Source organism: Lemur catta, chromosome 21, assembly GCF_020740605.2.
Source record: "Lemur catta isolate mLemCat1 chromosome 21, mLemCat1.pri, whole genome shotgun sequence".
Taxonomy (NCBI): Eukaryota; Metazoa; Chordata; class Mammalia; order Primates; family Lemuridae; genus Lemur; species Lemur catta.
Genome location: NC_059148.1, coordinates 26,527,589 through 26,542,226, shown reverse-complemented (window position 1 = coordinate 26,542,226; position 14,638 = coordinate 26,527,589). Strand labels below are relative to the sequence as shown.

General features: G+C 47.0%; 1 protein-coding gene across 4 annotated transcripts in view; it reads left to right on the top strand.

Moving 5' to 3' along the window:
• Positions 1–14,638, top strand: part of CAMKK2 (calcium/calmodulin dependent protein kinase kinase 2) — a 49,398-nt gene that overhangs the window by 19,367 nt on the left and 15,393 nt on the right. For all 4 annotated transcript variants that reach the window (XM_045534891.1, XM_045534888.1, XM_045534889.1 and 1 more), the window contains exons 3-11: positions 390–437; positions 1,221–1,274; positions 2,030–2,081; positions 4,756–4,889; positions 7,402–7,438; positions 12,200–12,221; positions 12,369–12,457; positions 13,595–13,794; positions 14,394–14,447. In XM_045534891.1, coding sequence (XP_045390847.1) covers positions 390–437; positions 1,221–1,274; positions 2,030–2,081; positions 4,756–4,889; positions 7,402–7,438; positions 12,200–12,221; positions 12,369–12,457; positions 13,595–13,794; positions 14,394–14,447 — 690 coding nt within the window. The remainder of the gene's footprint in view (positions 1–389; positions 438–1,220; positions 1,275–2,029; positions 2,082–4,755; positions 4,890–7,401; positions 7,439–12,199; positions 12,222–12,368; positions 12,458–13,594; positions 13,795–14,393; positions 14,448–14,638) is intronic.

Genomic DNA, 14,638 nt, shown 5'->3' with positions numbered 1-14,638 from the left:
TGATTTAAGGGTATTATAAGAGTATATATTGTATGATTACATTTTGACAAAGTACAACAACAAGCAAAGTCTACGCTCCTAGAAGTCAGGATAGAGCTGGGCTTGTTGGCGCATGCCTGTAATCCCAGCTACTATGGAGGTTGAGGCAAGAGGATCGCTTGAGCCCAGGAGTTCAAGACAAGCCTGGGCAACATAGTAAGACCCTATCTTTTAAAAAAAAAAAAAAGTCAAGATAGAGGTCACCGTGGGAAGGAAGCAGTGGCTGGGAAGTGTTTCTGGGGAGCTGGGAAGGTTCTCTTTCTTGATTTGGGTCCTGGTTACATATGTGTTTGTGTTTAATTTGTGAGAAATTTATCATTATTTTCCATATGTCTCTACTTACTTTCCAGGACTGTGTGCAGCTGAATCAGTATACACTGAAGGATGAAATTGGAAAGGTAAATATCCTGGGAGCCAGGCTGGTGCCACATTCACCAGGGATGTTTCAGATACTATGGAGGGAATCTGGTATTGCTGGGAGTAGGAGAGGAGTCTTTGGAGACGATATTGGTGGGGAGGGTTTTGTCATTAGTGATCTGTTTTTTGTTTGTTTGTTTGTTTGTTTGTATCTTAAAATTAAATGTATTTCTGCAAAAGCTCAGAGAGCTTCCACAGAAATAACATATCACCATGGTGACAGTTACATCCCCATCACATTAGTGGAGTTTTTCCCCCCGACATACTCCCACATCTGTTTTTGCTTCTGTTTTAGCCAATGGGTGATATCATTACGGTTGGCACAACCTCGTATGCCAATAGAAAACAAATGAGTAATATGAATGAGTGAGGTGTGCTAAGTGTAAGGTGGTAGGGAGTGGTGGGGACTGTGGCAAACTGTTAATTTATGGAAATGAGGGCTCCATGAGTGAAACACGCTCTAGGTGTGAGAGTAGGGAGTAGTGAGATCTGTGGCAAACTGTTGACATGTGGAAATGAGGGTTACATATGGCTAGATCGTCCAGTTGTTTCAAAAGAAACTGGGAATCTGGATTCTTATATCAGATCTTTGTGTTTTTAAATGTTGGCAACTAGTCCAAACTTTGTAAAAACTGCAGGTCCAACAAAATACAGTCACAGGGCAGATTTGAACAATGGGTTTCCAGTTTGCAACCTCTGTATTAGGGTACTGATTTTGTAGATAATTTGTGGATAGTATTTCATGGGCACCTCCCTTTATCCAGGGCTCTTATGGCGTGGTCAAGTTGGCCTACAATGAAAATGACAACACCTACTATGTGAGTATCCACATTCTCCTCCCCGCCCCCTGTCCTTATCTAAAGAAAAGCCTCTTTTCCAGCACTCAGCTTTCTGAAAGGTTTTCATAGCTGTTTTCTCATTTTATTCTCAGGTTGTGTTCATTTTGTGCATTAGGAAGGACGTAGTGTACCCATTTTCCGATGGGGAGGTGGGGAGGTAAAGTGATTGGCCCTGGGAGAGTTATTCATTCAGCAAATGTCTCTTACTCCCTTCCTCTGAGCTGCCGTTTCTGCATTCTCCATAGTACTGAGAACAAGGCAGCAGCTAGATGGATCGTAGCTAAGGCTTTGGAATCAGTCCAGTGTAGGTTCAAATCCTGGCTCTACCATGTGCCAACTGTGTGACTGTGACAAGTGACATTTCCCCAAGAGTAAAACAGCTGAGCCTCAGTTTCCCCACGTGTACAATAGCCAGTCATACCCCTCCTTCACCCATCACTCCAGCTCAGTTTTGTTTTGACTCGGTGGCAGTGAGTCTCAAGGCTCGTGGTTTCCCAGCTGGGTAGAGCTGACCAAGAACCTGAGAAGCACCCCCAGGGCTGCAGGGACCCTGGGAGTCCGGCTTCCACACAATGCAGTAGCTGCCTGTAGTGCCTGCCGGGGTCACTACATTGCCCCGATGCCAGGGGACCAGGAGCTTCGGCGGCCTTGGAGTGGAGGGAACCCACCCTTTGCCATCCTTCCTTCTTCCTTGTCCCTGCTTTAACCAGGACATGGGATCTTTTTTCCTGCAGGCGATGAAGGTGCTGTCCAAAAAGAAGCTGATCCGACAGGCCGGCTTTCCGCGTGAGTTTTGTGGGCCTTTGTTCTTAGGTGCAGGGACCCACCCAGTAGTCTCCCCTGCAGAGCACCCTGGGTGGGCACCCCATCCCACTCAGGGCTTCCCCCCGAAGACAGCACTGAGCCTCCTACTAAAGTTCTTTATTCATTTTCGTTTAAAAATATTATTAAAGTAATACGGGTATCAAGTAAAAAAATCCAACAGAGGAAAATAATCTGGCAATTCCTCAAAAAGTTAAACATGGGGTTACCGCATGACTCAGCAATTTCACTCCTAGGTGTATACCCAAGAGAATTGAACATACACATTCACGTGAAAGCTTGTACATGAATGTTCATAGCAGCATTATTCACGATAACCCCAAAGGTGGAAACAACCTAAATGTCCATCATCAGACGAATGAATAAACAAAATGTATGTGCATCTAATGGAATATTATTCAGCCATAAAAAGAATGAAATACTGATTCATGCTCCAACATGGATGAATCTGGAATTGTGCTAAGTGAAAGAAGTCAGACACAGAACACCACATATTGTGTGATTCCGTTTATATGAAATACCCAGAAGAGGCCAATCCATAGAGATAGAAAGTAGATCAGTGGTTGCCAGGGGCTGGGGGAGGGGGAATGAGGGGTGACTGCTGACAGGTGTGGGGCTTTTTGCGGGGAGGGGCAATGAAAATATTCTGGAATTAGGTACTGGTGGTGTTTGCACAACCTTGAAATATACCATCAAGACCACTGAAATATACATTTTAAAATGGTGAATTTAAAAAATTTAAATACCACAAGGTATTTGAATTATAGCTACCAAAAAAAAAAAAAAAAGCCAACGAGCAGGAGGGCATGTGATGGAGAACAGCAGTTTCTGTTCTAGTCTTCCCTTTTCCCTACAGGCAGCCCTCCCTTTCAGCTCTTTCAGCTGCTGGTGATTACCCTGTGTGGTCAGAGACAGACCTGCAGGTGAGCGTATCAGGGGCTGCTCCAACATAAGCTCCCTGCCAGCAGTGCTGGGCACAGCATCAGCTCGGGCCAAAAAGAGAAATTAGATGAGAAAAAACAACCCCCATCCTAACACTAGGACCCGGTTTATCCTGCTTATGTGAAGTCTGAGCCAGATAATGTCCCTGTGCCTTGTGTTGGTATTTATTGATTTACCATAATTTTTTTTTTTTTTTGAGACAGGGTCTTACTCTGTCTTCCAGGCTGGAGTGCAATGACCTGATCATAGCTCACTGTAACCTCAAACTCCCGGGCTCAAGCAATCCTCCTGCCTCAGCTTCCCAAGTAGCTGGGACTACAGGCACGAGGCACCACACCTGGCTAATTTTTCTATTTTGTTGTAGGGATAAGGTCTCCCTGTGTTGCTCAGGCTAGTTTCAAACTCTTTGCCTAAAACTATGCTCCTGCTTTGGCCTCCAAAAGTGCTGGGATTACAGGCGTGAACCACCATGCCCATCCTAATTTATCGATTTTGACATCTGCTTCTGACTGCCTCCAGTGACAGATGAGAATTTCACTTGCTTAAACTACTCCTTACTTCCTATCTTAACAAAATAACAAGGGCTGTGCTTTAACGAAACAACCATAGACCAGGTGGCTTAACCAACAGACATTTATTTTTCATAGTTCTGGAGGCTGGGTCATAGCCCCTCCTGTGTCCTCCCATGGCAGAGAGGCCAACTCTCTGGGACCTCTTTTATAACAGCACTAATCCAACTTTATGAGGGCTCCACCCTCATGACCTAATCATCTCCCAAAGTTCCACCTCCTCATCTCATCACATTGGAGATTAGGTTTTCACATATGAATTTTGAGGAGGTGCAAATATTCCCACCATAGCCCCTTCCTTTCCCCAACCAGATAATAAAATGATACCGTGATGTTTAGCTCCTCTATTGTTATACATTTGTGATTTCCTCCTTGTTCCAGCTGGCATAGCGAGTGTCTCCCACCTCCTCACTTTGTTAGATGTGGCAGTGAGCGCCCTCCCCTCTCCTTGGAACATCCCTCTTCTGACACCTGCGCTGTCACCTTTCCTTTTCCAAAGCTGATCACATCTACATTCCATTCTGTTAATCACATTTAGAGCCCTTACATAGAATATGTGACGTCATATGTGTTTTGATTATTGTCCTCTCCAACCTTGTGGCTTTTTCACTGTCATTCACTGCCTGGCAAAGCAGTGACCTGAGTGCCTCTCCTTTCTGGCATAGTCTTTTGTTTTTCTCTCACTGACACTTGCGTATTTTCCTCTCCCTGGCTTCATTTTACATCTGTGCTGTTTCCATGAGTTGAGGAGATGAAGGATAATGTTTATGGCCATTTTATGGAGTAGAAAAACAGCCCCAGAGAGGGGAAGTGATTAGCCCTGGGATGTTGAGATTGCTGAGCTAGACCCCAGTTACCTCAGTGGCCTCCTGCCTCTCACTGCAGACCGGGGCATGTGACAGGACGGAGGGGATTAACAGAAAGGCTGCAAAGGGGGTCAGAGCTCCGGCCTCACTGATTTCCAGCAGCAGAGGAGACAGAGGAGGAGAAGGTGGTTACAGCCCCTGGTGGCATCAGCCACTCCAGTCCTGCTGAGACCCTCCCCCTTTGGTTATCCCACCTGCAGCTGTCCTGGGCAGAGGACAGTCTCTTTGCCCTGACCCTGGGTCTGTCTGTGTCTCCTCCAGGCCGCCCCCCACCACGAGGCACCCGGCCAGCCCCTGGGGGCTGCATCCAGCCCAGGGGCCCCATTGAGCAGGTGTACCAGGAAATCGCCATCCTCAAGAAGCTGGACCACCCCAACGTGGTGAAGCTGGTGGAGGTGAGGGTGGGACGACATGGGGGAGGGAGGGAGGTGCTCAGTCCAGCCCCAGCTTTGTTAATTCCCAAGCACTGCACCGCTGGTTTCCTGGGAGAGCCAGGTCACAGCAAACAGGTCACTGCAGGGCTGAGTAGTAGTTCTTGCTCTGGGCTCCTTTGCCGCTGTTATTTCATGTCACTTCACTCCTACCTAAGACTATTTATTACCCCCATTTTACAGACAGAGAAATTGAGGCTTAAAGGGATACATTTCGATCTCTCTGTTTTTTTTGTTTTTGAGATAGGGTCTTGCTCTGTCATCCAGCCTAGAGTGCAGTGGTGTCATGATAGCTCACAGCAACCTCAGACTCCTGGGCTTGAGCTATCCTCTTGCCTCAACCTCCCCAGTGCTTGGGACTATAGGCACTCACCACCCTGCTGACTAATTTTTAAAAAATTTTTTTGTAGAGATAGCATCTTACTATGTTGCCCAGGCTGGTCTCAAACTCCTAGACTCAAGCAATCCTCCTGTCTTGGCCTCCCAAGTAGCTCGGACTACAGGCATGAACGCCTGTGCTTGGCCCATTTCTGTCTCTTTGAAGTGGGTTCTCTTTCTATTATGCCACACTACGGGTAGTTGTAGTGCAAAAGCAACCACACAGATTATGTAAACAAATGGGTGTGGCCATGTTCCAATAAAACTTTATTTATAAAAACAAGCAGAGGGCTGGCTTTGGCCCTCAAGCTGTAGTTTGCCAATCCCTACTCTAGATCAGCAGTTCTCACACTTTTCAGTCTCAGGACCCCTTTTTCTCTTAAAATTATTTAAAGACATCAAAGCACTTTTGCTTATGTGAGTTATATTTATTAATATTTACCACATTGGAATTTAAAACTGAGAACTTTTAAAACTATTTATTATTTCATTTTAAAACAATGATAAGGTTATTACATGTTAACATAAATATTTTTATGAAGAATAACTTTTTCTGAAAATAGTGAGAAAACTGGCGTAGTTTTCCATGCTTGCAAATATTTTTTGGTTAATGTTTGGCTTAGTAGAAGACATCTGCATTCTCACATCTGCTTCTGCATTCAACCTGTTGTGATATCACAAGCGTCGTGGTTTCTGGAAACCCCCCGCATACTAGTAGAAAATGTGAGTGAAAAGGGCAAATGTTGTCTTGGTTTTAAAGTGAAAATAGTTTTAACCATGTGAACTCTCTGAAAGCTTCTTGGGGACCCCCATAAGTCCTCAGGTCATGTTTGGAGTACCTCAGGTTTAGATGAGAAGGGCTGGTAAAAACAGCGTGTGATACAGTACCGTGTTGGACATTCAAAGTGCCGTGCGGGTACGGAGTGGGAGCAGCCAGCTCAGCCTGAAGGGCTGGGCGAGGCTTCTCAGAGGAAGTGGTGTTTGAGAGGGCCCTGGTTGTTCCCCGGGTGGGGAAGACAGGGAAGGACACTGCAGGGGAGGAACAGCATGTGCAAAGACTGGAGGCCTGCTTGGAGGAGTACATCCCTACCTGTGGTAGATGGGAGGGTTTGCTGCCACCTTGCCTGGGGCCCATCAGGTGGGCAAGGTCCTGGGTCTGACTTCTCTGCAGGGCGCAGCTCAGGGCTTCAGGCTTTTTGTCCCAGCTCGGCCTAGGGTGCATCCCCTTTCTCAGAGTCTGTTTTTTTGTTGTTCTTAGGTGGCTTGGAAAGGCGATTTGATGTGGGAAAAGGTGGGAGGACCAATCTAGCCAAGGATCCTGCTTTTGTTTCTTCCCAAAGAAGAGAGATGGCAGCTGCAGTTCATGTCCATCTGTCATGCTGAGTTTCACGATCTCGGCTCACTGATGCTGAAATTGGCCATCTTAAAGGAAGCCCAGTGGCGTTTGGTTAGCAAGTGGCCCTGGGTCCTGGTGGGATCTCCCATCTCCCCACTGCCCTGTGGCATCTGGGCTGTTCACTCAATAAGACTCTTTGCCAGCACATCATTTGTTCATTTATCAGGTGTTTCCTGAGCACCTAGTATGTGCCTAGCCCTGTATGGGATATCACCGAGGCAACCAAGGTGGATATAGCCTACCATCTGTCCTTTGGAGAGAAAGAGACGGTGCTGTGGCAGTTCCAGGCAGGGAGACATCATTTCCTGCTCAGGCAGGGGACGATGGGGATGCTTCATGGTGGAGTCACTTGAACTCACATAGGACATGGATTTTTGCTCTGAAGACCAGTCTGTTTTCTCCTAGGAAATGGGCTGGATTCTTATTCAAGTGTGAGGCATTTCTTAGGGAGAATTTTGCCCCCTCCCATTTGTAACCTCCTTTCTGGGTGTGTCAGACCCTGGAGGATAGGGCCAGGAGGTGCTTATTTTCCAAATGGGGATGTTTTCCTGTGGCCTCCATCTCAGCTAGGAAAAGCAGTGTGAAGTATAGCCCTCCTGTTGGCAAACACAGTTATGTGGATGCTGCTTTGTGCTCATATCTGTTCTCTCTCTTCCTTTCCTCCCGCCCCCTGGCTGGCCTGTCCGTGTGCTGTGCCCACAGGTGCTGGACGACCCCAATGAAGACCATCTGTACATGGGTAAGAGAGCCCTTCTGCCACCCTTGCTTAGGCCGGGGCGCCTGCCAATGCCCAGGAAGGAGGCTGCCCTTTCCCCTGGCACCTCCCACCAAAGACAGCTCCCCCTTTCCGGGTCCAGCTGGACTCCACAGAAGGCTGCACCCCTGGTTGGAAGCAGGAGGTGAAAGAGTTCTTGCTGGAACTTTCTTTATCTGGATCACCTATTCATTCATTTGCAAATATTTGTTGACCACCTACTGTACGCTGGGTACCATTCTAAGTGGTACATAGAAAACATTAACAAAATTTTTTTTAGATTTAGTTTAACATTGTATAGATAAAACTATAACCAGCACCTTACACCCGTGATTTCATGAATATTTGTCACTTAGGACAAGGCTAAAAAATTAAAAACTGAGGCTGGGCTCAGTGGCTCATGCCTGTAATCCTGGCAACCTGGGAGCCTGAGGCAGGAGGATCGATTGAGCTTAGGAGTTCAAGACCAGCCTGAGCAAGAGCGAGATCCCGTCTCTACTAAAAATAGAAAAAATTAGCCAGGTGTTGTGGTGCATGTCTGTAGTCCCAGCTACTTGGGAGGCTGAGGTAGGAGGATCGCTTGAGCCCAGGAGTCTGAGGTTGCAGTGAGCTATTGTGATGCCACTGCACTCTAGCAGGGCAACAGAGTGAGACTGTATCTTAAAAAAAAAAAAAAAATTAAAAATTGGGTCAATTTCAAGAAAAACATTAAATAAATAATAATTTTTGTGGTATATAGATATGGCCACATTATAAACATGGTAGGCAAATGAGTGAAGTTTGGGGAAATACAGCAGAAATCACAAAATGTAGGCCGGGCGTGGTGGCTCACGCCTGTAATCCTAGCACTCTGGGAGGCCGAGACAGGTGGATCGCTCGAGGTCAGGAGTTCGAGACCAGCCTGAGCAAGAGTGAGACCCCGTCTCTACCAAAAAAAATAGAAAGAAATGATTTGGACGGCTAAAAATCTATATAGAAAAAAAGCCGGGCATGGTGGTGCATGCCTGTAGTCCCAGCTACTCGGGAGGCTGAAGCAATAGGATCGCTTAAGCCCAGGAGTTTGAGGTTGCTGTGAGCTTGGCTGATGCCACGGCACTCACTCTAGCCCGGGCAACAAAGCGAGACTCTGTCTCAAAAAAAAAAACAAAAAACAAAAAACAAAATGTAAAAAGTTGTTTTGGCCCAGAATGGCATCCTTAGCATAATTCTCTCACTCGGGGGCCCATACCCAATCCCAAATGGCCCTGTGCTATTTCTGAGGAGGTTGTTTGTTCATTCAACAAATAGGACAATTTGTCAGCCCCTGCTCTAGGTTCATCCAAGATCAAAATTCAGAACTCCCTGCCCTCAGGGCACTCCCGTAAGTATTATGTGTAGGTTTTGAAAGTGACAATACTCTAAAAAGACAAAAACAACCTGAGCAGGGTAAGAGGACCGAGGACTGGTGTTTTGGGGTAGGGAATTGGGAAATAGAGTGGCTCCTCAGAGAATGTCTCCCTGAGGTGACATCTGGGCAGGACAGTGGGGACCAGGTGGCAGAAGGCTTTTATACCTTTGTAAGAGTTTGGCTGTGACTCTGAGGGAGGTGGAAGCCATTAGAGGGTTCTGCTCTGAGGAGTAGAACGAACATAAATAGAGCATGGCCCACGCTTCAAGGAGGAGTTTCCTAATCTGCTTGAGCCAGGCAGCTTCGTGGACAGTTTTTCATTCCTTGAGGTGGCAGTTGCAGATAGGAGCCATACTGACTTCAGGTTTGTGATTCCAGTGGTTTTGAAAATCCTGACATGGCCATTTTTTACTTTCCAGCCACAGCTGTTTGAACCCAAGACAGACAGAGTAGCACGTTGGATATCAGGAAGGGTCTTGCAACCACAGGCCTGACCCTCCAAGGGTAGAAAACTCCATCTGTCTTCCTAGGGGTTAAAAAATTCCCACCCACTGCTCAGCCCCAACAGAACGGTTGGTGACTGAGAATAGACCTGTTCCAACAGGCCAGCATCTCTCATGTTGACGGACGCATGGCGCTTGGATGGGTGGGAGGAAGGTGCCAAAATTCCTGAAGCTTGCAAGTTAAGACTTAAATAACCAAGGCAGGAAAGGCCGAAGCTGAGGGGGCCAGTGTTCTGGTGTCTGTGGAAGCAGTACCTTCAGCATGGTATTTGTTTCCAACCACAGCCTGAAGCAAGGGCAAATCTGGCCTAAGTTGGGTTTGCCCAGCGCTGGTTAATGACCTTGAAGACAGGGAGGAGTCTGGGGGAGTTAAGTTCTTGTTCTCATCAGAACCTTTAAGCCTTGTTTATGTCTGAGGAGCTTTCCTTCTCCCCTTGGCCACTCCAGCCCTTGGAGAGCTTGAAACAACCCTTTAGTTTCTATCACACGCTCACCCCATTGTGGGTGGATGATTCCACAACAACAAACAACTCCAAAGTCATTCTCCATTGGATTTTGAAATCCACTGTCCCAGTTTTTCACTTCCTAAAGTACAGTTTCACATTCTCAGTTATGTTTGTCCCAGGAGAGCAAAATTAAATAACTATACTCCATGACCCTGCATTTTCACTCCTAGGTGTGTATATATTCCAAAGAATTGAAAACAGATACTCACACAAATACTTGTATTAATACGTGAATACTTGTACATGAATGTTCACCACAGCACTGTTCACACAGCCAAACAGTAGAAACAGTCCAAATGCCCATTAACAGATGAATGGATAAACAAAATGTGGTCTGTCCATACAATGGAATTAAGCCATTAAAAAGAATGAACCACTCATCCATGCTACAACACGATGAACCACGAAAACATTACGTTAAGTCAGAGAAGCCAGACACAAAAGGCTGAATATTGCACAATTCTATTTATATGAAATGTCCAGAATAGGCAAATCTATAGAGACAGAAAGCAAATTGGTGATGTCCAGGGACTGGAGGGAGGGAAGAATGGGAAGTGACTGCTAATGGGTACAGGGTTTCCTTTGGGGCAATGTGAGTGTTCTGGAACTGCATAGTGGTGGCGGTTGCACGTTATGAATTTGCTAAGTACCACTGAATTATACACTTTAAAATGGTTAATTTTATGTTATGTAAATTTCACCTTGATTTGTACAAATGAAAAAAAAATAAACCCCAACCAAAAAAACCGTGTGCATTGCCTGAACATGGTTTATGTAATACTTGGTGGTTGGATGGGTAGTTTCCCATAACCACAGGGCTGGGAAGAAACTGGCGTGGTGTGCAGCATTTGTGTGTGAATGTGGATCACAAAGGTTTGGGGACAGGATAAGGTGACCTTTGAGGAGATTCCCACCCCCACCTTGAGTCTTGGTTTAGATGGAGAGTTGTGGGAAAGTGTCAGAGGCCCAGCTGATCAAAAGGGCTGAATTATTGGAACCATGTTATCCAACAACACTTGGTCTATAGCCTGCCACGGCCTTACAGCTTAGAGAATGCAGAAGGGGTTGTTGAAACCTGTTCTTGTGGTTTCTTGGATCGAAACTTTCCTAGTGTTTTGAAGATTCCCTATGGCTACTTCTTTGAATTTTTTTTTTTTAATTTTTGGGATTCTTTCACTTTTTTTTTCAATTATACTCAGCATGGGAAACCAGCTATACACACTTTTTTGTGTTTTTTAATTTGTTTTTTTTAATAATTATGGGTACATAATAGGTGTATATCTTTATAGGATACATGTAATGTTTTGATACAGGCATACAATGTGGATTAATCAAGTCAGGGTAATTGGGGTATCCATCACTTCAGGCATTTATCATTTCTTTGTGTTAGGAACATTCCAGTTCCACTCTTTTAGTTATTTTAAAGTATATCCTAGGCTGGGCGTGGTGGCTTACACCTGTAATCCTAGCATTCTGGGAGGCCGAGGCGAGAAGATTGCTCAAGGTCAGGAGTTCAAGACCACCCTGAGCAAGAGCAAGACCTCGTCTCTACTAAAAATAGAAAGAAATTATCTGGATAACTAAAAATATACATGGAAAATATTAGCTGGGCATGGTGGCGCATGCCTGTAGTCCCAGCTACTTGGGAGGCTGAGGGAGGAGGATCGCTTGAGCCCAGGAGTTTGAGGTTGCTGTGAGCTAGGCTGATGCCATGGCACTGTAGCCCGGACAACAGAGCCAGACTCTGTCTCAAAAAGAAAAAAAAAGTCTAAAAATAAAGTATACCCTAACTTACTGTTGATTATAGTCACTTTGTTGTGCTTTCAAATATTGTTCATTCTACCTAATTAACTAACTATATTTTTGCCCCATTAATATGGCTACTTATTTGGGCCTCAGAAAATTGCCATTTGGGTTGTGTCCCCTCAGACCCATTCTCTGGCATAAGGTACCTGAGGGCCTGGGTATGACGAGTGGACACAGTTTAGCATCAGTCATATCCCTGGAGTCTCCAGGTACCAGTAGGGAATGAGAAAGGGCCCATGAGCGGGCCACTCCACCTGCCACCTCCTTCTTCCCCTGCCCTGTTTTCTTTGGCCAGTGGATCCTTGGCCATTTTGAGCACGAGAAGTAAAGCCAGGCTACGGTCTCTGCTTCTTTGCCTCCTGATGGGAACTTAGCAAAGCAAGACCTTGGCCAGCTTTTGTTCAGTGTACTGTTCCTCTCCCAGCCCCGATGTTAGTTTCTGTGCTTCTTGGTGCTTCTGGATGTGATTGGGAGGTGGGAGGACTGCGAGGGGGCAGGATTCCCTGTTTACCACTGTGACAATTTACCCTTCTCTTCCCTGCAGTGTTTGAACTGGTCAACCAAGGGTGAGTGTCCCATCTTCCTAGCCGGTGTGATGCCAGAAGCTTCTTGAGCTGCAGAGCTGTGTGAGGTGGCGCTGGGCTCCACTCGTGAGAGAGGACAAGGGCCGGGTGGGTCTGGTTTGCCTTTTCACGCGGGTGTTGACCTTTCAGGCCTGTGATGGAAGTGCCCACCCTCAAACCGCTCTCCGAAGACCAGGCCCGTTTCTACTTTCAGGATCTGATCAAAGGCATCGAGTACTGTAAGTGGGGCCTGCGGGAAGACTCTCCCCTAACGGGTCTTAGCATTCCGCGCTGGTGGGTGGGGAGTGGAAAGTGTCTTATTTCCTTCTTGGAGCACAAGGAGGTGGGTGGAAAACAGAATTGTGTGAAATGTAGAGTTGGGGATAGCAGCAGAGAGCCATTCTGGGGCCCTCCCCTGGTGAGCAGAAAACCCTTCTTCCTGCCCTCAGAGAAATGAAGAGCAATGGCAGTAGTGACCATTTATCCAGTGTTTTCTATGTGTACCGGGCCCTGTTAGGGGCTCTACTTGCCTTGTCTCTTTTTCCTCCGAGCAACCCAGAGATCAGGGTCCTGTTAATCTCCTGAAGCCTTAGTTTCCTCATCTGTAAATGGGATAAAGTATCTCTCACCAGGGCTCAGATCAGCCAGTACACATCAGTGGTTCTGATTGGCAGGTGTCCCTTCTGCCTCTGGCTGTTAAATGTTTTGGCCAGTCTATCACATAGGCTTGTTGTGAAGTTTAACTGGCATAAATGTGAAACTCTTAACCCAGGGCTATGCCCCTGACTGGGTGCCCAACAGAGGGAGCTGCTGCTGCTTTTATTGATATTATCATCATCATCCCAGAAAGTGATATTATCATCATCACCACAGTAGTGTCCTCTGCCATGTCCTGCTGACATCCAGGCAGGGACAGTTAGCAAAGTCCCTAATTCTGCTTTGTGGTTCACACTTCAAATCAACCCACTCTGGTCACTGTTGGTTTGGTAAACACCTTGAGCATTGGCTGTTGGTAAATGAAACTCTGCCTGTCTCCAATCTCAAGGCTCCTAGCTGGGAGCCAGGCTCAACAAAAACTTTCCATGCACTGTCACCTGTGACTTAATAAATAATAGGTGATTATGAATTGCTTTTGGCAGTCAGTGTTAGTGTTTCACGCTTCATTTTTGAGAATGGGGTTAAGGAGTTCTTTCTTGCAGGTACTCTTTTCCTCTTATTTTCAGAGCATGTGGGTGCCCAACAGGTTTGGGGAGGGGGAGGTTAGGCAAGGCCTGGGGCCATGGGAGATGAGGCACCAGAGGATGCCATGCCTGTGTCTCCAGGCCACGTGGCCACGTGGAGATCCTCATAGGGTTTTCCTTCCCACTTTCTCCCAGTACACTACCAGAAGATCATCCACCGGGACATCAAACCTTCCAACCTCCTGGTCGGAGAGGACGGGCATATCAAGATCGCAGACTTCGGTGTCAGCAACGAGTTCAAGGGCAGCGACGCCCTCCTCTCTAACACCGTGGGCACGCCTGCCTTCATGGCGCCCGAGTCGCTCTCAGAGACCCGCAAGATCTTCTCCGGGAAGGTAGGTTTGGGCCTGCCTGAGCTGCTGGGCTCTGCCTGTGTTAAGGTCCTTTGGGTTGTAAGTAGCAAGAATCCAACTCAGATGGGCTTATGATAGTGAATCCACCGGGAAATAGCTGAGGAGTGGGCTGCGTTTGGCTTCGGGCTTGGCTAGATCCAGGGACTCGAATAGAAACCATCTCTCCATCTTTCAGTTCTATTTTCCTGAATCGGTTTCCTCCACTGGTGGGTCAGGCACCAACAGCTCCAGGCTACTCAACGTCATTTGCCAACCTCAGTAGCCAGAGCGGTCCCCCTTCTGCACAGCTCCCGCGAAAACCCTGGGGTAGGCTCTGATTGGCCCAGCAGGGGTCATGTGCCTATCATTCAACCAATCACTATGGCTGGGGCAAGTTGTACTCTCATTGGCCAGGCCTGAGTCATGTGACCATCCCAGAGGCGCTGGATCTGCCACACCCGGGCGCCACGGCCAGAAAGAAAGTCAAGGAGGGGTGGTTCCCCCAAGGAACGCTGCGGGGTTGGGTGCTGGACAGGCAGAAGCAGTGGCAGCACCCGTCACCGCACTTTGTCCCCTGACACTAAGCTCTCTTTCCCTTGCAGGCCTTGGATGTTTGGGCCATGGGAGTGACGCTGTACTGCTTTGTCTTTGGCCAGGTAACGGGGTGGGGTGTCCTGTCTCCTGGGGGCTGCTGGGTGGCCCCCTGGGTTAATAGTCACCCTTGCAGGGAGACAGTCCTTATTCATTTAAAAGTTATTTTGTTCCCACAGCTAGATGAGAATGTGAAAAAGGATGGGTTCCTAAATGTACGAGAATTGTGTCTGTGAAAAAATGATCCCTTCAAACA